Source organism: Puntigrus tetrazona, unplaced genomic scaffold (assembly GCF_018831695.1).
Source record: "Puntigrus tetrazona isolate hp1 unplaced genomic scaffold, ASM1883169v1 S000000397, whole genome shotgun sequence".
In the NCBI taxonomy this organism is placed as follows: Eukaryota; Metazoa; Chordata; class Actinopteri; order Cypriniformes; family Cyprinidae; genus Puntigrus; species Puntigrus tetrazona.
The window spans coordinates 535,314-557,959 of NW_025048050.1; the positions used below are offsets into that span (position 1 = coordinate 535,314).

Consider the following 22,646-nt stretch of genomic DNA (forward strand, 5'->3'; position numbering starts at 1 on the left):
ATTACAAATAATCAGTTACACTTCTCATACGCTCTTGCACCCTTTGCACCTTAAAAAACATCACCTTTCAAAGAATGTGTAAAGAATCTATACCTATATATTACCTGTCATTGAGATACTATTATAGTTTCTAACATAATAATATTTTATTAGTGTTAATATTTATTTTATTTTTATTTTGTGAATTGTATTAATGTTGTTGTTCTATTTTGCCTATATATATTTAATTATATATGATTTGTTATTTTAGTATTTTAGACTATATCGAGATAAAGAAATAGACCCCCATTATATAATTAAAACTTTTAATTCTTAAAAAAATTATATATATATATATATATATATATATATATATATATATATATATATATATATATATAATTTTTTTAAGAATTAAAAGTTTTAAAAGAGAGCTCTGCTCACATGTGTATATATATATATATATATATATATATATATATATATATATATATATATATATATATATATATATAATAAATGTGTAATATATATAATTTATTGTTATTATAAATTATAATATATGTATATATATGTATGTATATGTTTTTTGGGTTTTTTTTCAATATTGTTTATTACATTTGTTTACATATCTTAACATAATAAATCCATTCACTCATACAACTTTAAAGCAATTAATAATAAAACCTTAACATGCGTCAGAAAAATAAACGAATAAACAAATCGCTGCCACTTAAAAGCGTCCGAAGTGAACAAAACGTGTTCTTTTTTCACTGATAAAATGCACAGTGGTTTCTTTCACGCGGTCTCCAGAAACAACTCCCGTAAAGTTTAAGCGCTCGTTCCGTTCCACCTTAACAGGACTGTTGTGTTTGTCAGAAATATGGCGCTCTGACAGAGAATCTCCCTCCCTTAAAAACACACACACACACACACACACACACAGAGTCGGTGTCCTCCTGACAGCGAGCAGGAAACTCGAGGCTGTCAAAAGAGTCCGTGAGTTCACTTATGAGCGCCGTTTCTGCCGCGCAGGAGGCAAACCCCGCTTCAAAACGAGCAACATGTCAGAGAAGCAGAAATTTGTGAGTCCTTTCCACAGACCGCGCTGTTTATCAGCCGCCGCGCCCGCGGGACAAGCCAAGCTCACACACCCTGGAAAGGCCATTTTAGCCGGTAAGTGCGTTTTTTGCGCTCGCGAGTCGCGTAAGAAACCGCGAAAGCCGCCCGCGACTGACTCCAGATCAGCTGTGCCGCGACTGACTCCAGATCAGCTGTGCCGCGCGGTTTTCTGCACTGTCATCCACACTGTTTACAGCACTCTGCTCACTTGATCCCTACAGGGCTGTAGTCAACATCACTGCACAGGCGAGTATTCTCTCTCTCTGTGTGTGTGTGTGTGTCTCACGCTGTGTGCAACTGATGCAGAGCAACGAAAGAACTTTGATACAAAGTAACAGAAGAGCTTTGGCACAGCGTGGCGTTTCTGTGTTTGAACGTATCATTCAGGACTTGCCTGCAACAAAAGTAGAATGTGTCAATCAAAAGTGTCAGGAAAATGTGATATTACACCCTAAAAAACAAAACAAAAAATACATTAACATTAATTTCATGACAATTAAGCACATTTAAGTTTTACACCTTAATTCTCACTGCTAGCAATGTAGAAAATGCATTCCTTTTATTTAAAAAAAAAAATATATATATATATATATATATATATATATATTATATATATATATATATACACATAATATTTTACTCTATATTATCTATTATTTTACATTCTTTTTATTCTTTTACATCTCATTTTATATATGTATTTTTATATATTAACAATGTGAATAATGTGCTTTATTACCATCAAAATAACGTCACAACAGTAATTTCTTAATTGTTTCTTTTTATTTTTTGGGTGAAATATGACTCAGACATGTTCTTCCCTTTTTCCCTTATTGATAAAGTCTTTCTTTTTGTGCTGTTATCCATGAGGGGCTTTGATTTACATTTCATTTAATATTTAATAAACAGCTATATATATATATATATATATATATATATATATATATATATATATATATATATATATATATATATATATATAATAATCAAATTAGATTATTCGTAATTGATATTTTATTATATTTTCAGTTAATACTTTTATTTATCTTATTTGCTCCTTTTATGACTGGTTCCAAATTACAACATTCTTTTATAACATTAATTTTTCTTTATTTTCTTCTCTGCATCTATGGATAACTTTGTCGCCTTAAAACTGTAGTTACAGACTTTCCATCCTTTCCCTGAATTGCTCTTAGTTAGTGTGGTTAATGCCTTGCCAGGGCACGTGTCTGAGATGCAATGAGAAACTCATAGTAGTTCCATTCATATCTAATTGTGTGCTGCATGAAGCTTATTCTGGTCCCAGTAATTGCTCAGTGGAGTGATAAATGTGCTGGATGCATGCATGACATGATGACAGAGCCTGTGGCATGGACACATTAACACATTAACGTGGAATGCAGACAGTTTGTAAGTGTTGAAATATGTTGTTTATTAGGACGTGCAGCCGCAAGCGCGTGCGTCCGGTTCGCGATTCCTTTGAACCGGTTCTTTTAAATGAACTGGTTGAACCGGTTCACTTAATCGAACCGAACCGTTTGAAGCAGTTCAGAGTGAACACCGACTCTGTCTGTGCTCTGTCAGGATACATTTCGTATTTACATTTTGTTTATAATTTGTTGGTTGTACGAGCAAACCACTCGCGCTGGACAAACTGGCTCACTGAGCGCCGATTATCTGAAACGCTTCTGATTGGCCAATGATAGCACTCGTTGCCTGCGATTGGTTAAAATGCTCTGCGCTGCAAAAAAAACGATGTAAATAGAAACCTTTCATCTTCATAAAAGTACGCGCTTGTCGTTGCGTTTTTAAAATGAAAGCATTAACGTAATTTACTGTAATTAAAATGTAAACTCCTGCTCCACCTCTGAGGGAAAAAAAAACCTTCCTTTTGGCTGCCTTTTTTTTTTTAAGTGGAAAAGACCAGTCATGCTAGTACTTGACTATAAACCGATGGCTCAGCAGAAAAACACACACTCACACACTCGCACAAGGCCATTGATTGCATCATATAGAGTCACTTTGTTTGATTTACAGAGGTAAAGCAGGATTAGGTGTGTCATGCAGTTTGTTCTTAGGATCTGACTAAACATTTCGTGCTTCATCAAGCGTTTCAATACTTTTCCTGACATCTATAAAGTGTCATGTGAAGAAGAAATCTGAGTTTGGACGTAGCCCTGAACGCATAAGCAGTTTCGTATTATTCCACTAAAGGGAACTAGCGTTATTAGTGGCCCGAACTTCCTTTTTAACTATCGTTTGATGTTCGAAAGAAACGGATACCTTTTATCCAGCATGCATTATTCATTCGGGATGCATTCGATCAAAAGTTTTCAACCCCAGTTCAAACCAATGCCGTGGTTTCCGCAAAAGCATTAAGCGGCACAACTGATTTTAACGTAATGTAAAAAGTAATAAATGTTTCTTGAGTAGCAAATTTGGCAATAATCATGCGGAAAATTCAGCTTCGATCACAGCAATCGATTATATTGTATAATGCAAGAAAATCTAGTAATATATCCCGGTATTACCGATTCCTCTGTGTCTTATATCATATAAAAGTGAATTATTTCTTTACTCTGAATACTTGCAAGTGATTCGTGCACGAATATTATTGGTACGTGGACGTACCTGGTGATTTTGGGACTCTCCCTCGGGGCAGTTTTTGTGGCTCGGTGAGATCTGCAGGTCAAACAGGTTAGATATCTGACCCCCCTACACAATATCCTGCTGTTTCGCCTGCTATAAGACACAATGTTAAAAAAACCTGTTAAACGGGTATACTGGGGTTGTACAGAAAAAATATACATTGACAAAAAAAGCCTAAACGCTCACGGGATTGTTCAGTGAATTATCAGCGACGTTAAAATGGAGACAATTGTAGTTTTTTCACCACTGGGGAAACATCAGAAGTTATTTAGAGGAATTAGAAATATAAAGCACTAAATATTAGTGATGTATGATCAGTTGTTTGTCATAACAATGACGGCGTATTTTTATTTTTGTGTCTTTACATTTTTCATCTTAATTAGCATACATTGCATTAGCATACATTGAGATGTGTAGAAGATTGCATTTTAGTGCATCCTGTAGAAAACTAGAAAACTAACTAAATATCATTACATTTTTTTTTTCTTCTAGCCATCTGTAAGATTAAAAGGAGACTTTTTTGTTGCGCAATATATTGCCCCATAAATAACTGCAATAAGCAATAGTTGAAGAGCATTTTAAGCCGATTTGATTCTTAAAAATATTAAGATCGGGAAATGAAGTGTCAAAGCATCAGATGCCTTAAAAACCTGAATAAACAGTAGATATGCATTTTCTTACAAGTCGAAAAAACAAATGCGCAAAGAGCTTTTATGGAGATCTACAGATTTTTTATTTTTTTATTTTCTGAAAAGTAAGGGTGCTCTCTATTGATGAAAAACGCAATGCACAAAGACACAGATCCTAAATGAGGCCGTATTAATCTTTTTTTACAGAAGGATTTAAAAAAATGTACTAGCACCTCATTACATTACATAAACGTTATGTACGAGAAGCTGCAAAAGACTTAGACACAATAGGAATACCATTTATATATATATATATATATATATATATATATATATATATATATATATATATATATATATATATATAATGCATCACCAAAAATGACTGAGGTCATGTAAATACATTATGAAATAAGTCGATATATTGATTATTGCGACGGGCCTACTCCGATATTTCTCCTAAAAGAAACTTATTTTATAATATTTAATGTCTCTCTTCTAGAGATCTCCAGCCGTTCTCAATTCCAGCTCAACTCAAGCATTGCTCTGCCGTCTGCAATCATTTTTACGGCTCTATAATCTGACAACCGTCTACTTTATTTTAGAAACGCCTCAAAGAAAGCTGATGCCCGAATGAAAAGCGACTCCATGAACTGAGTTACGAGAGTGATATTTTTTCCTCTGGAATGTGCACAGTGTGTAATAATGTTCGCAGGTTGTTGACCGATCACCTGAAGCGGTGGAAGAAGACTAAATGTGTCATCAGGGTTAGGATCTGATGAAAGAGCAGAACGTTTCTTTCACAGTCACACCCGTCAGAGAGAGCAGGGGGCGGATCCTCTGAGCCAATCGCTGGAGGACACGCCCCCTTTTACTGCCGCCTGTTGAGCTGCAGATGTGCTCCACGCAGTTAAGGTGGACTTTCGCGAGACATTCAGAGGACTGCTGGTGTGGAAACCTCTCTTGGTTTGAACAAATGAATGCTTTTGCTCGCTCGGGGTGCGCTGAGTTGATCAAAAGTGACAGTAAAGATATGTGTGATGTTGCGAAACGTCTAAAACATCAAATAAATGCTATCAGCTTGAAGGATCATGTGACACTGAAGACTGCAGTAAAATCAGATTTAATCACAGGAATAAGTTACAGTTTACAATATAGTCAAATAGAAATCAGCTATTTAGTTTTACTGTATTAATGAACAAATAAATGCAAATATATATATATATATATATATATATATATATATATATATATATATTTTATATATATTTTTTTATTTTATTTTTTTATTATTTATTATTATTATTTTCATATATAAACAACAATTATCTTAAATATATCCATGCATGTGTTCATTTGTATATGCTTAATATATGTAGACAATACACACTTATACACACAGACAATAAATTTCAAAAGATTAACATTTTTGGAGTCTGTTTTAGACTTTCTGCTTTAAAATGTAGGATTTAATTCGATGTGCAAGTTTATTTGTAAAATTTTATATAAAATTTAAGAGTGAATAGTTTTATCGTAAATCCTACGATTAGTTGGCTGAAATAGAATGAAAACAATTAGACAAGAATTGCTGTTACTATTGATATTAGCTATTGAATTTATAATAAGCCATATCTAGAAACCGGATTATTAAAATGCTTTTTATCTGGTCCTGTAAGCAATCAACAGCCTAGCAACCATTACAGCCCCTTAGCGACCACATAGCAATGCACTGATAACTACCCAAAATGCCTTATTATGACCGTTTTTTGTAGTTATAATATATAAATAGAATTAAATAACAGGTTATTATGCTTTTGTACAAAAACAAAAATAGCCTTTAAATATAGGACCTTCCCTCTGTTTTATTTATGGTAGTGTTATTTTCGTATGATATTATTGTAGTTTTCAAGAATCGTTTGGATTAGTATATTGTATTTAGTTTTTATTTTTACTTATTTTTGTTTTGTTTTTTTGTTGTTGTTGTTTTTTACTTTAATTTTTACTTAGTTTTGTGTTTTTGTCATGCTTATTTGGGTTATTTATTAAATTATTATTTTTATCCGTTTTAGTTATTTTAGTTATTATGAGTTTACCTTCATATATATATATATATATATATATATATATATATATATATATATATATATATATATATATATTACTGCTGTCAAACGATTAATCACAATTAAATAATTGAATGCAAAATAATTTTGTTTATGCTTTATATATATATATATATATATATATATATATATATATATATATATATATATATATGCAAATATTTTTCACATATATATATATATATATATTGTTTTCATATTTCATATATATATATATATATATATATATATATATATATATATATATATATATATATATATAATTTCATATATAAACAACAATTGTCTTAAATATATCCATGCACGTGTTCATTTGTATATGCATAATATATATAGACAATACACACTTATATTTTATATTTCTATACATTTATATTTCTATGTGTGTGTGTATTACTTCAGTTAACCCTTTTTTATTTCACGTAACAATTTTTCTTTTAATTGATTTATTTTAACCGAAATAACCCCGATCCGTGGTTTACATGCTAAATATCACTATTAATAATTCCTCTGTGTTCTGCAGGCGGGATTGCCGGAGGCATTGAAATCTGCATCACGTTTCCTACGGAGTACGTGAAAACACAGCTTCAGTTAGACGAGAAGGCAAACCCGCCGCGCTACAAAGGCATCGGTGTGTATTTCCCCCACGCGCTTTATGTTATCGTCTCTTTCCATTATAATTACATCGGCCTTGTGCTGAGAGCTTTCCAAACACTTTCATTTAATCATTGTGCGTCGGTTCGTCAGCAGAGACGGGTCAAAGTACGGTTCAGGTTTATCAGAAGTTTATCAGCCGGGATTGTTCAACCGGGTTCAATTATTAGCCAAAAGCACGCTTGTCACGTTTCGACAGCCGTGTTCTCTTTTGAGACGACTTCATGAAGGCTTTTGATCATGTTTCTAAAGTGCTGTTCGGGAGTGTGTGTGATGGTAGTGATGGTCTTTAATTCTTCCGTCCTGTCTCATCAGTGGACTGTGTGAAGCAGACGGTGCGCGGCCATGGGGTGAAGGGTCTGTACCGAGGCCTGAGCTCTCTGCTTTATGGCTCCATTCCCAAAGCCGCGGTGAGGTGAGCGGATCCTGTCCCGCTGGGATAAGCCTCGGCTGTCAGTGTGAAGTCTCATTGCGGCTGAGAGCGGCCCGCAGTTTCTGATTTAGCTCTGCTCCACAACATTTCTTTTGCATGGACTAGATGTGCGCTAGTTACTCGCTCGCTAACCCCTTGTGACATCGGACATCAGTTAGGCATTCACTGGAGGACATTCGTAAAATATTAAGTCGTGTACAGCTTTTAAGTGAAAATGTAGGGACCTGACACGCAAGAATGCGTTTTGATTTGGGGTTTTAGGACAACACCGATACAAGGTTTTGATCCACTGTAATTAAATAAATAAGAAATGAACTAAAAGCGAATACACTTGGAAATGAAAAATGATAAATAAATAATGATTGAATGAAAATAAGGATTACATTTTTTTTTACTAAATTTAAAATAAACATTAAACAGAAATACAAAAATGGGGAAAAAAATCTAATAAAATTAATTAAATATATATATATATATATATATATATATATATATATATATATATATATATTATTTTTTTTATTATTTATTTATTTATTTTTTCATTTATTTATATATGTATGTATGTGTGTGTGTATATATATATATATATTTTATTTTATTTTCATTTATTTATATATATGTATGTATGTATGTATGTGTGTGTGTATATATATATATATATATATATATATATATATATATATATATATATATATATATATAATTATTTTTATATATATACACACACACACACACATATATATATATACACGCTGTACAGTAGCATGAAGTTTGGGAACCCCTTGCAAAATCTGTGAATACTTTTAACAAAATAAGACAGATTCTACAAAATGCATTAATATTTTTATATACTGTCCCGAGTAAGATATTTTACATAAAAGATGTTTACATACAGTCACCTTTATAGTCACTGAAATAGCTGAAATTCTATAAAAATATCACATTTTTGTGACCCCTCGCTTCTTATTCAGGACCATCAGGGAATGTTTGAACCTTTTCGATGGCTGTGTTTGAGTCCCTCGGTGTGAAAAGATGGGTCTCAGAATCATACAGTCCCTGCTGGAAAGGGTACAAATATGCAAAAGATCCACAAACAATCCACAGGACGTGGAGGATGTTTCAGAATAACAGCGCTCCGTTGAACTGTTCACAACAAACAAGGGACTCGTAAACACAGCCGTCACAAATAATGTTCATAATTAAAGCTGTTTAGTGGCCGTATGCAAACACCTTTTATGTGAAATAGCTTACTTAAGACTGTACTAAATAAAAAAATAACATCTGTTTTGTATGATTTCTCTTTTTTTGTTAAAATGATTCACATTTTCAAAGATTCTTATGTATGATTTCTCTTTTTATATATAAAATATATTATATATATATATATATAAATGATTATTATATATATGCATATATATATATATATATATATATACATTGTGTATATATATATATATATATATATATATATATATATATATATATATATATATATATATATATATATATATATATATATATATATATATATATATATATATATATATATATATATATATATATATATATATATATATATATATGTATATATATATATATATATATATATATATATATATATATATATATATATATTGTATATATGTATATATATATATATATATATATATATATATATATATATATATATATATATATATATATATGTATATGTAGTTATTTATTGTTTTGATTCTCTCTTATCCTACTCCTAAACAAAGTTCTGAAAAATAAGTGAGAGTTGTTTTGTTTGGTTAGAGTTCAGGCCGTCATGACCGTGTTTCTCTGCAGGTTTGGGATGTTTGAGTTCCTCAGTAATAAGATGAGGGATGAGTCTGGGAAGCTGGACAGTACCCGTGGCTTGATCTGTGGTCTGGGAGCCGGAGTGGCCGAGGCTGTAGTCGTGGTGTGTCCGATGGAGACTATAAAGGTGCGACGCACACTGCAACTGCATTGCTCACTTGATGTCTAGACGCGGTATAAGATATCCCACGCTGATGCAAAAAGAGATACAGTTCACCAGTTGCGTAATCTGACAATCAGACAAGAATTATACCGATGCGTTAACGCGCGCTCAGGAAGCTTACAGCTTACGATGCAGCTTTTAATGCATTGTCATGCGAAGCGTAACCTTTCAGAATTGATTTCTGGTTCTTTCCTTTCCTTTCAGGTCAAATTCATCCACGATCAGACCTCAGCGAACCCCAAGTACCGAGGGTTTTTCCACGGCGTGAGGGAAATAGTCAGAACACAAGGTACGTGTGGATTGTTCGGTCTGCAGCACCTCCTCCTGGAGACGAGACACACTTGACCGACACGCAGCGATAAATAGCAGTTTACTAGAATCAATGATAAACACGAACACCGTTCGTTTCAATAAAATAAACACGGGTTGAAATAAAATATATAAACATTTTATTGCAGCCAGTTATCAAGGAGGCATTTCTTACTTTAATTTGCTGTATTTTGGTGTGCTAAAGACACTAAAATGGAAAATAAAATTATATAGGCTTGTTTATATTCATGTTTATAAATTCTATGGCAAAAATACAGCAAAAAAAAAACTAAAAATGTTACTAAAATTAAAAAAGGTGATTGAAGCTATTCAGAATATTCAAAACGCTATTTTATGCACAATTTTGGCTGCTTTCTAGAGTTTATTTGGGCTATTTAATTTTAGTGTATATTTACTATTATGTTTGTTTACTACGAAACTACTCCAGAAGTGTTTTACAAATTTACAAAATGTTATTTTAGTATTGTCTATGTGTTATATTTTTAAAATATTACTATGGATTAGGTTTTTTATAGGTTTTATTTATTTTTTTTATTTTAAATAAATTCTTTAAAACATTTTAGTGGAAGTTCTAGTAACTTAATGTGCTTTTGTCATTTCTATGTAGCGTTATTATTATTATTATTTTTTATTGTTAGTCATTTTATTGCTATTTAATTAATTAAATAATGTTATGTTAATGAATTAAATGGTTTTAGTAGTTTTTTTTATTATTATTATTTAAGTTAAACATTTTCATGTAGTAAATTTAATCTCATACATTACTGAAAATGTTCAGAATTGGTTTTAGTTGTTTTTATTATTTGTAGTTATTAACTTACACGTTTTCAAATAATAAGATTAGTCTCATACTGTACCGAAAATAGCAATAATTGGTTTTAGTTGTTATTATTGTTTGTAATTATTAACTTAAAGATAGATTTGGTCTCATACGTTATGACCTTGCATTTCGTGCATTTCATAACTTCTTATCTGATCAGCTCCAAACTACCCCAAGCCTCTCATTAGAGCAAAATGAAAGCAGTATTTAGAGTTGAAACGGCTCTCGTCTGTTTTCACAGGACTCAAAGGAACCTATCAGGGACTGACCGCAACAGTACTGAAGCAGGGCTCGAACCAGGCCATCCGATTCTACGTAATGACCGCTCTCAGGAACTGGTACAAAGGTGCGAAACACAATCTATAATTACCATCGCACGAGGACCTTGTGTGCTGACCAAGCTGTTCACTCCGAAACTAGGTGATAACCCCAACAAGACCATTAACCCCTTCGTGACCGGAGTGTTTGGAGCCGTCGCTGGAGCCGCGAGCGTGTTTGGAAACACACCGCTGGATGTGATCAAAACCAGGATGCAGGTGTGTGACGAGCGGAAAGCGAGTGATGTAGTAAGACATCGACGGGACGGTTGAATGTAGTTTTTTTTTTGTGATGTTTTTAGGGACTGGAAGCCCACAAATATAAGAGCACGGTCGACTGCGCCGTTAAAATCATGAAACACGAGGGACCTGCTGCGTAAGTAAACAAGACACCAGCACAAAGCACCTGATGAAGATATTTATTAATACATTTGCAAAAAAATATATATAAAAAAAAAAAAAAAAAAATATATATATATATATATATATATATATATATATATTTTTATATTTATATATATATATATATATATATATATATACATATAATATATTATATATATATTAAATTATATATACTATATAAATTAATAAAATATATATATATATATATATTTATATTTATTTTTTAGCAAATGTATTAATAAATATCTATATATATATATATATATATATATATATATATATATATATATATATATATATATATATATATAAACACTATTTCTAAGACAATTGTGCATTTTGTACATTATTTTTTAGTTTAAGTGACACAAATTTCTTATTTTATTCTAATTTGTTTGTCTTTTTTATTAAATTTTTCTTTTTCTTGCTTAAATGTATTCTTATTTAGTAATTCTGAAACATCAGCTTCACATTATATTAGTCAGTTGAAGTTAGTTAAATTGTAAGATTTATTTTAGCTTAAACTGCAATTTTTTCACAATGCTATTATATATATATATTTTTTTACTGACAGAAAGTGATCAATAACAGTTTTAATTTTAAACAAGGACCAGCTTCGTAGGCATGTAAATAATAAAATAAAATTGCTTAAATATAAACAAAAATTTAAATGAAATGTCTTGTCAATAAAATAAAGACTATTGCATTTTTTTTTACAAAATGTTTATTCACATTTTATTTTAGTTTATGTTGTAGTAATTTTATGCTTTTAATAATTTTTAAGTAATTTCACTCACAATTTACCCCCAAATCAAAAGAACAAATGATTTTCATACAGATCTACACACTTTTGCCGTTGTTTTTTAATTCTTTTTTCATTTTTGTAATTCTCGTTACTGTAATGCATATTAAATTTTTCCTCGTGTTTTTATTTAAGCGCGCTCACGTCGTTCTCTCTCTTCTGTAGATTCTACAAAGGCACCGTTCCCAGGTTAGGCCGGGTCTGTATGGACGTGGCTATAGTATTTATAATCTACGAGGAAGTGGTTAAAGTTCTCAACAAGGTGTGGAAGACGGACTAATGGGGGCGTGGCTCTGGTGGGCGGAGCCTGGCCTTTGTGACATCATAACACTGTGATATCTTCCAACAGCAGACGCCTCGGAAAGTCACTGAAATGTGCTTAATTACCTTCACTTAATCAACAAACGGAGAGATTTTTCCCAACTAATGTGAGAAAGACACCAAATGCTTACCCCAAAGACCAATTTAAATATAGTTTTATGGAAATCTTTTTTCGGGAGACTCAAATTTAGTTTTATTTTTTAAACGTCAGGTATCATAGAAAATTTAATTGTAGTTTCAACAATATTATTTAAGTGCAATTTACCAGCAGATATTATACGTTTCCATTGCGTGTATTTTAATTTTATTTTCCTTGAATGTGGTTATATACTAAGTGCTGAAGACCTAATCTTAAAAAACAAAATATGCATTTTAGAAAAATCTACATGTAGTCTGAAATGCATAGATTAGCCTCATCTAAAAAAAAAAAATAAAAAATAATCACCAAAGCTGTTAATTATGAAAATGTGTTTTATACCCTATACAGTACTTGTCTGTGTTTTTAATGAAATCTCTTCTGCTGACCAGGGCTGCATTATTATGCTCGAATATACGAATATATCGTAAAAAAATACCATTACAATTTAATCAGCATATTAGAATGATTTCTGAAGGACCACGCGACTTGATAAATGACGTTTTATAATGCATTCGCGTAGAAAATGGTTATCTCAGATTGTAATGGTATTTCGCAATATCTCAGCCTCGAACAAATGCGGCCTCGGTGAGAGGAAGAGGCCTCGTTAAAAACACCTAAAACGTCTGACAAGTATCATACGGTACGCGTGACGCACGCGCCTTGACGTTCGGTGGTGATCCAGGTCTAGTGGTTATTTTTAAGTGCCTATATTAATACGCGTCGCGCGATCTGTTTTTTGTAATTCTGCTTGTTTACATTCGATCATCCTGAGTATAATGAAACCCTGCTGTAGCAGTACGGCATAAGAACAGTGACTTATACAGTGACTGTGCGCCTCGACCTCTGAAAATCGAACAGTATTGTTTCACCCGAAGAGCCGGAGTCGCTCGATTGCAAAGTTTTACTTCTTGAACCCGAGCTCGACGTTGTAAACGATGCGAGGAAATAAAGGTCAACGGATGCGGCCTCTTCGAAGCCGATCGCCGATCGCCGATCGCTCCCGTGCCTTAACGTTCTTCTGTTCCTCTCCTCCTTCGGCTCTCCTACCTCAAGATGCTCTCGCCGCTCTGTAAAAACTCACAACAGAGGCGAAACGTTCAGCGCATTCGATCTGGGAACAGACATTGTACAAAGCGAATGTTTTCAATACCGGAGTGGCTTAACTTAGTAGTACGCCACCGTTTTAGAGTTTAGACATTACTGAATAACTCGCGTTTCGCCTTGGTCGCGCCGTCTTAAAGAGGTCGGTGGTCCGCGCCTGTGCTCCTCGACTCTTAAAAGACGCGTTTTAGATGCACAGTTACGCAACGAGTCTTGAACTGGCGTGTGTTTGACTTAAAAGGCGTTCGGGGCTGGATGATTTTATTCTTGTGTTTCTGTGAAAGTTGTCAGAATGCATTGCGGACGGAAATGTGCATTAATTGTCACGCTAATGAAAAAAATAACGTGCCTTCGGTTCATGTCCTGGTTCAGAATAAATGATGCTGACTGGATGAATGGGTCTGTTTTGTTTGTTCGAGCGTGAATTGAACGCGTGATATAACATTATACAGGATAAATAATTCGCAGTTAAGATTGCAGTTAATAAAAACAAAATTAAAAAACAAAATCTGTGGGAGGTTGAGAATAAGTAAAAGAAAATTAATTAAATAACAAAAATAATCATGTAAATTAATAATATTTAGTTAAATATTTAAGTTGATTGAAATAAAAATTATTCAAAATGTGTCTTTTTTCAGGCCTATTATTAAGGTGAAATATATATATTTCATATATATATATATATATATATATATATATATATATATATATATATAAATAATATATATATATATATATATATATATAATATAAATAATATATATATATATATATATATATATATATATATATATATATATATATATATATATATATATATATATATATATATATATATATATATATATATATATATAGTGAATTTAAAAGCAGACAATAGGACATATTGAAAAATAAAATAATTAGAAAAAGGTTTTAAAAGGTAATAAATATACTACTTAAGAAAGATATGTGAATATAGAATTGAGATGGCCTGTATTTTTGACCGCTTTAATAATTTTAGATAGTATATTTCTATACACTTGATCAACTCTAAAGAAAGAAAGAGTAATAAAGACATCTTAGTTTTAATTTTATTTTTAAATTATTATTTAGCTAGCTAGAAACACAAATTAATTAAATTATATTTCTTACGTTCCTTTTTTAGTAGTCAGACACCTTTAAAACAGAAAAAGGTCCATTACAGTTACAAAATGAGAACGTTAAATAAAATCTGACCAAACTGTACAACTTTGCAAAACTATGTATATATATATATATATATATATATATATATATATATATATATACATATATATATATATATATATATATATATATAGTTATAGTGTATATAGTTATAGGACTATATATAACATTTGATTTATTTTCATTTATTCAAAAGACAGTAGCCAGTCCTACTGTAGGTGAATTATATTTATCTGAAGCTAAGGAGTATTGTTGCATATTATTCAGCAGAGAAGCAAAAAAAAAGAAGAAAAAAAAAGCGAACGCGTAAATGCTGCAGCGCGTATACGGTGACCTTGTAAAATGTGCGCTCCGGCTTTCCGTAGTCGCGGCTCTCAACTGCTGTCACTTGACGAACATTTCATTTTAAGATGTACATATTTGTTTGTTTTAATATTAAATGAATAATGTCTTTGAAAGGGACGTCGCGAGGTTTTTATTTTAATACGGTTCTGTCTCTCGCGCGCTCTCTCGCTGCTCATCGGCCCGCTCCGCTTGACAAGGTGAGAGTTCCACTTCCTATTAGCATCCGAAGCTAACAGCTAACGCAACCAAAACAAATAGAAGTTGAATCAAACATCTGATGTCCTCGCTTTTTATAGGACCCTTATGAACATGTATATCCAAATGTTAAGGACCAGCCATTCAAATCGACTGACATTGCTTTATACGGTCGTTGCTTTGCTAGTTTTACGTTCATTCTCATCAAGCCCCCATTTAAGGGTTGGATAGACATTTAAGTAAGTTATTAATCAATACCCACGTGTAATCATCCATATAATACGTTAAAACTAAAGTTAAATATAATTATCACGCACATCGTTGCTTATTTTAAATGCTTACTGATCCGTTGCACATACAATACAGTTATATGAAACAAATCAGTGACAGCATAAAGCTATCAATATAATAATAATAATACTTAATAGTAATATACAGTAATATTTTAGATCATTCAAAACAAAAAATAAAACATATTTATATAGTATTTCGCATTATAAGTCAACTGTTGACTTATGCATTTATTTCTGTGTTGGCTGATGTTTTAGTATATGCTCTTTTTATGCTTATTTATAGCTCAAAGATGTAAAATGTGCATTAACCCTGGCACATCACACTGCTGTTTTGTTATCAATGTCTGACAGGACGTGAAAAACAGGTGTTTCACGGGCGGATCTCTACAGAAAAGTCGTTAAGACTCCGAGCGCAAAATATTTTCTGAGCTGTAGTAAATATTTGCAAAGGTGCTCCCATTAAAACCGTGACTTTAAGACACGCTGGTGTCTTAAATACTCTGTGTATGCTGGTTTTGTAAGATCTTTTTGGCTACTAGACATTGCTTGATCCTTATTGCAACAGAAGAAATTATTTAAAATGCTAATAAATTATAATGTCGAAGTGTACACGTTTGCACTTGGGAAAAGTAGTCTGTTTTAAAGGGAAGTACGTTATAAACTTCCTTACGCTTTGGTGAACTTCTGTACGTAATGATAACCTCTGTATGATCTGTGTGCACCCGTTGTATTACTGACCGGTGTCTGGTTTCATTTTAGCATTATTTATGTTATTATCATTTTTATTTAGTATTTTGAATGGGCTTTTATTATTGCTTTTCGTTTTATTTTAGCTTGTATTAATTTTATGCCCTTTTGTCCGTTTATTACTTATGTAGTTTTGGCTAACAGTATGTAATATACGCACAAAGTGCACGATTAGTCATTTATGCAAATGCAATGAATGATGCTTCTGAGTAATGAAGACGCTCCGTGTGATATAGGTCCAGAAGCTACAATGCATGTGTCCCGTGGACATCCGTGGTGTTTTCCAGCTGGATGAGCGGAGGAGAGATGCTGTGATCGCTCTCGGGATCTTCCTGGTAGAGTCCGAGCTGCAGGTACCCTCTTTTATCTCGCTCGCTCTCCTTAGCGTCATCGATTGAAGGAGTAATGAATCTAGCATTGCTATAGCATAAGGAGTGGCGGAGTGCTTTGCAATAAAAATGTTTCTTTGCTCCTGCAGCACAAGGATGCGATCGTCCCGTACTTGTTGGGTTTGCTGAAGGGATTACCCAGGGTGCAATGGATCGAGGAGAGCTCCGAGAGGAAAGGACGAGGTACGTTTCCGGCCCCGTTTCGCGATGGCGTCCCCGGGCTGTTCTTGATCTCACGCGTTCTTCGCCCTTGGCGTTTTTTTTTTTCAGAAACGCTTCCCGTTGCGGAGAATTTCTCGTTCTGCTTGGTGACCGTGCTCTCGGACGTCGCTCAGATGGACGAGTCCATGAGAATCCAGGTGTTTTTTCTAACCTGAGTGAATCTGCGTGTAGACCTCTTGTTGTTGTCATCTTTATTGTGTTTAAAAAGAGAAGTTTTAATTTCTCACCACTGATGAGATGATTGTATATAGAGATGTCATTTTTGATTTCTCTTAACTAAAACAATAGGTTGTATTCTGTCACTAGCTGAGCTAATAGCGTCTGGGAATACAACAGGGAACGTCTCTTGCAGGGAAAATAAAAAAGCAAGCACTGATATATTTAGCTTCCTTTCAAATGTCTTTCAGATTCTGGAGGCCGTGATGAACCTCGTGCAGGTGCTTCAGGAAACATGTCAGAACATCGACGGCCAAGATAAAGGTCAGTGTTTTCTCCTCACCCTGAATACTTCATAGCTTTCATAATGTAAGACAGGCCAGAAATGATCTAGATTGAATTCTTTAATTGGTTAAATGTTTTTCAAAAAATCGAATGCAGCTTAAAAGTATAATTTAAATTGAAAATGTATTATAACTTATTTTTGTATGGCTATAATTTATACACGTAATTTATTTAAATATATTTAACAAATTTTTTAAAATATTTATAATCCTTTTAAAAATCATTTTAATAATAACAACAACAACAACAATGATGATAATAATAATAATAATATTAATATTATGGATCAATAATAAATTAAGCATCAAATCAGCATAATAGGATTATTTCTGGATCTTCTGACACTGAAGACTGCAGTAACGATGCTGAAACTTGATTTAATAATAATTCAAATAGAAAGTCATTCAATTCAAATAGAAAACAGTTATTTCAAATTGTAATAATATTTGACAAAATTACTGTTTTTAATGTGTTTTTGATCAACTAAATTCAGCCTTGGTAGAGACTTTCAAAAACATTAAACTGGTAGTGTATAAATAATAAAAATGTAGAATTCTATTATCTATATTTTAATATATCATAAATGTCACCATGCACCTCGAAAATAATCTGAATATTGAAAAAAATCGCATATGAAGTTCTTAGCCATGCATATTACTCATTGGAAATGAAGTTTTGATATATTTTACGGTACAAAATATCTTCATGGGATGATTTCTGGATCATTTTTATCCCTGAATTTTGCTACAAATATACCCGTGCTACCGATCACTGCTTTTGTGCTCCAGGGTCACAAATAAGAAAATAAGAGCGTCCACGTTTAGTCGAACTCAATCTAAATGAATAAATAAACACTCTCTTCTGATTTTCCCACCCAGAATACCTGTGTAAATACACAGTGCCCTGTCTGCTCGGCGTGGTGCGAGCCTTCGGCCGCTACAGCAACACAGAGGAGCCGCTGCTGTCCAAACTCTTCCCACGGGTCTGTCCCCAGCCCTTGGGCGCAGGAGACGGGGCGGAAGTGACCCGGCGGCGATCCTTTAACGATTTCCGCTCCATCCTGCCCAGCTCTCTCCTCACCGTCTGCCAGAGCGACACGCTGCGCCGCAAAACCAGCAGCGTGTCCAGCATCTCACAACAGGTGCGTTCTCTCCTCCCTCCAGCAGAGGGCGGCCGCGTCTTTAAAACGAGAGCGGAGCGACCAACCGGAGCAGAACCTTTTAAATTCATAAAGTCGCGTTAATATGCAGTTATATGCACGTTAATAATCTCCTAGCATCCTTAGATCTCCATACGTTTACTAGAGATGATGATGATGAGAGTAAAACAAAAAAATGTTTTGCTTAATCATAAACTCGCTTCATTCGGATTAATTTCTTTGCGTCCGCTTCCATTCGTTCCTTAAATCGTCTTCAAAAAGTAATTTACCTTCACAAAAACCCGCAGAAAGCTATCATTTAGAAACGTGCAGCGGCACTCTATTAGCACGCGCACTTTTGATATAAAACGGTAATAAAGCAGTACTTAAAAAAGCAAGTTTGGTTGAAGGAACTAATAGACTAATGAACTATTTAAATACAAAACTATAATACTAGATTATACGATTTGGCGTTTGTTGAATTTGCGCTTTTTGTTAATAACGACCTCTTTTTTTTTTTGTTTTGTTTTGTAGGCCAGTCCAGAACGCGCCGGACTTCCTCCCAGTTCTCCTGCTGACCCTTCTGCCCCTTATTTTGAAGGTAACTTTAAAAAGAGTATTAGTGTTGCTCACTAGACAGTGTTTTTAGTTCGGTAGACAGGATGTCCAGAAACGCCGTGTAGTTTTGATGGGACCCGTTTTTCTTCTCGCGCCCCAGCTGGCTCGTATCTGCCGGACGGCAGCGCCGTGGACCCCGACTACTATTTCTCCACCATCAGCTCCAGCTTCTCCGTCTCGCCGCTCTTCACCGGCAGCAGCAGCAACGGGTTCGACGTACCCCTGGATTTACTGAGACAGCTTCTGCAAATGGTCGGTCTCTAACGCTTTTCAGTTTTGTAGTGTATTACGCGATGCATTTTTGTTCGCTCTTTTGAAGTTTTTGCCGTTTCCCTTCTCTGCTTGGATAGGTCGAGCAGTTTGTGTCAGAATCCTTTATGAAGACACTGGATCAGATTATGGTGGAAGTTCTGGAGGTGGCTGCTTTGATTTGGATGCTTCTGCTTTGTTCTGTTCAAAAGACAGTCTGGTGATTTCTGGACGTTTGCTTTCTCTTACAGGTCAACGCGTCCGTTAATCTGTTCTACAAGACATTCAGTGATCCTCTGTATGTGGCCATCTTTAAAATGCTGAGGGACACTTTATACTACATGAAAGGTAAATTGTTAATAGCATGCGATATATGAATTCAATTTTAAAAACAATTAAGTGGTGTTCACAAAACGATGTCATTATTCTATTACATGTATTTTAATAAATGACTAAATAAAATAAATTATAATTTATTGTGAATAAAATAAAAAACATCCTTTTATTGCTATTAATTTGTATTATTTTTTATTATTATTATGAAATCAAAATTTTACATGATGATTTAAATTTAAGTATATTTGTTTTCTATAGTTAATGCTTACATTTGTCTTAATAATAATAATAATAATAATAAAAATAAATAAATAAATATATATATATATATATATATATATATATATATATATATATATATATATATATATATATAATCTTTGTGCCATTAAAAATATTCTTAATCTGCTATATAATAAACCACAAATGTATATGATTTATCACAAATAAAACCAAAAAAATGTTGTGGTAATAATAATTTTATAATAATAATTTTACCATTGTTTTTACTATTATTATTAATACTAATAAGAGTAATAATTGTATTATTTTCTATTTTATGTATAATATAGCAACTAGCTATACAGCAAACAGAAATAAACTAAAATGTATTAAAAACTATTTGCTATTCTAATTATCATTATTGAGTTATATCTTACATTATAACAACAAATAAATACAATCAAATTAAAATATTTAGTAGAAAAAAAAGGTTGAAATAGTTAGATAATTGGAATAGAAAGTTTAGGAAAAATAAATAAAAAGAAAATATATTTTTGTATATATTCTATACTCGATAAGCCCCCAAATTTTACACAGTTGTTTAACATCAGACTTTCAGTAACTGTTATGGCTTGATGCGCACAGACCTGCAGGTGTCGTTCGTGAAGGAGGTTCACGACTTTGTTCTGGAGCAGTTCAGCAGCAGTCAGTCTGAGCTGCAGAGGATCCTGCATGACGTGGAGTATCTTCACAGCGAGCTGAACCCGCTCAAACTGCGCTGCCAGGCCAACGCCGCCTGCGTGGACCTCATGGTGTGGGCCGTCACAGAGGAGCAGGGTGAGGCTCGCAGAGGATTCTGGGATCACGTGTCCTGTGACTCCTCTAAACCGTTCATTCATCGGGTGGTTTCTTCCAGGTGCGGAAAACCTCTGCACAAAGCTGTCCGAAAAGCTGCAGTCCAAGACGTCGAGTAAGGTCATCATCGCTCACATGCCTCTGCTCATCTGCTGCTTACAGGTGCGTCCAGAGCGTCAAAATGCACCGAGATCATTTCTTTTGAACGTTAGGAATAAAATACAAGATTTATGATCTCCTGAAACAGGGTCTCGGACGGCTGTGTGAGCGTTTCCCTGTGGTGGCTCATTCAGTCACCATGTCTCTAAGAGATTTCTTGGTGGTACCTTCTCCTGTGCTGGTGAAGCTCTACAAATACCACAGTCAGTACACCACAGGTGAGATCCCCCCCCCTTGATATCTCTGATCTACATTTATGCTGTATATTTTCTGTGTATTCATACCTGCTTGGGCCACTCGAGACGTAGATGAGTTTGTTTCTTCACCAGAACAGATTTGCAGAAAAAGTGGCTCTTCTGTAGCGAATGGGTGCCGTCAGAATGAGTCGAAAAAAGCTGATTTAAAAAGGTCACAGTAATCCGCACCGCTCCAGTCCAGTCCGTCACCGGTGTTTTTATCAGCTTTTTTTCGACTCTATCTGACGGCACCCATTGAAGAAACAAACCCCTCTACATCTCATATCTCAAATTTTTGGGTGAACTATTCCTGAAAGCGTTTGAAACCGTGTAAGTATTTCCCACCAAACAGGAACAGGAGAGATCAAGATCCATGTGACCAACGAACATTCCCAGTCCACCTTCAGCTCTCACTCCAGTAAGAAGAGCCAGCCGTCCATGTACGAGCAGCTCAGAGACATTTCCATTGACAATATATGCAGGTGAACCTCATTCATTCCTATGGAAATATTTTCAGATGACAATATATGCAGGTTCTAAACCTCATATCATTCCTATAATATATATATATACGAAATAATCATAGTATTTATTTTGAATGATTTCTAAAGGATCGTGTGACATGGAAAACTAAGTAATGATGATGAAAATTCAGCTTTGCTTTTTTTCATTTTAAAGTATATCCATACAGCTAATATTACAACAAAAGAGACTTATTTCAAAAACATCTTTTGAAGGGTAGTACATAATCATCAGAGTGGTCAGTGTTTAGTGCTTAGTAGAAGTACGTGCCATAACTTGCACAGTCTATATGATTTTTCATACAGTTACTGGCCACTAATAAGAGACATTTTTTTTTGTTATTCCAGGTGTTTAAAAGCAGGCTTGTCCATGGACTCGGTCATCGTTGAGGCTTTCCTAGCCAGTCTTTCCAACCGTCTTTACATCTCGCAGGAAAATGACAAGTACGTTATTGAAATCTGACTATAAAGCACACCAAGATGCAAGACGAAATATTATTGGTCGTTAAATAGCCTTCCGTTCTTATCTCTCAAGTGGAATATAAGAAAATCAGGCGTGCTGTTATTCCTCTGTTCCCTTAAGCGTTCTTCGTGTCCCTT

General features: G+C 33.7%; 2 protein-coding genes across 5 annotated transcripts in view; both read left to right on the forward strand.

Annotated features, from left to right (window-relative positions):
• The first annotated feature begins 895 nt into the window (after positions 1-895).
• Positions 896-14,224, forward strand: slc25a1b (slc25a1 solute carrier family 25 member 1b). The gene is made up of 9 exons (XM_043231646.1): positions 896-1,155; positions 7,026-7,133; positions 7,472-7,571; positions 9,423-9,561; positions 9,802-9,886; positions 10,989-11,093; positions 11,168-11,283; positions 11,367-11,440; positions 12,437-14,224. The coding sequence occupies exons 1-9, from the start codon at positions 1,044-1,046 to the stop codon at positions 12,549-12,551; spliced, it is 954 nt and encodes a 317-aa protein (XP_043087581.1). The 5' UTR covers positions 896-1,043; the 3' UTR covers positions 12,552-14,224.
• Positions 14,225-15,375: 1,151 nt separating this feature from the next.
• The window catches only part of pi4kaa (phosphatidylinositol 4-kinase, catalytic, alpha a), a 32,248-nt gene continuing 24,977 nt past the window's right edge, over positions 15,376-22,646 (forward strand). For all 4 annotated transcript variants that reach the window (XM_043231639.1, XM_043231641.1, XM_043231640.1 and 1 more), the window contains exons 1-15: positions 15,376-15,562; positions 16,837-16,953; positions 17,079-17,172; positions 17,260-17,348; positions 17,619-17,691; positions 18,591-18,853; positions 19,385-19,451; positions 19,569-19,720; positions 19,819-19,884; positions 19,969-20,065; positions 20,921-21,112; positions 21,192-21,292; positions 21,378-21,507; positions 21,878-22,007; positions 22,395-22,490. In XM_043231639.1, coding sequence (XP_043087574.1) covers positions 15,467-15,562; positions 16,837-16,953; positions 17,079-17,172; positions 17,260-17,348; positions 17,619-17,691; positions 18,591-18,853; positions 19,385-19,451; positions 19,569-19,720; positions 19,819-19,884; positions 19,969-20,065; positions 20,921-21,112; positions 21,192-21,292; positions 21,378-21,507; positions 21,878-22,007; positions 22,395-22,490 — 1,763 coding nt within the window. In that variant the 5' untranslated portion in view covers positions 15,376-15,466. The remainder of the gene's footprint in view (positions 15,563-16,836; positions 16,954-17,078; positions 17,173-17,259; positions 17,349-17,618; positions 17,692-18,590; positions 18,854-19,384; positions 19,452-19,568; positions 19,721-19,818; positions 19,885-19,968; positions 20,066-20,920; positions 21,113-21,191; positions 21,293-21,377; positions 21,508-21,877; positions 22,008-22,394; positions 22,491-22,646) is intronic.

Coding starts and splice junctions, on each gene's coding strand:
- slc25a1b (XM_043231646.1), top strand. CDS start 1,044: ATGTCAGAGAAGCAGAAATTTGTGAGTCCTTTCCACAGACCGCGCTGT. Junction 1,156..7,025: donor TGGAAAGGCCATTTTAGCCG/GTAAGTGCGTTT, acceptor TGTGTTCTGCAG/GCGGGATTGCCGGAGGCATT. Junction 11,284..11,366: donor TGATCAAAACCAGGATGCAG/GTGTGTGACGAG, acceptor TGATGTTTTTAG/GGACTGGAAGCCCACAAATA.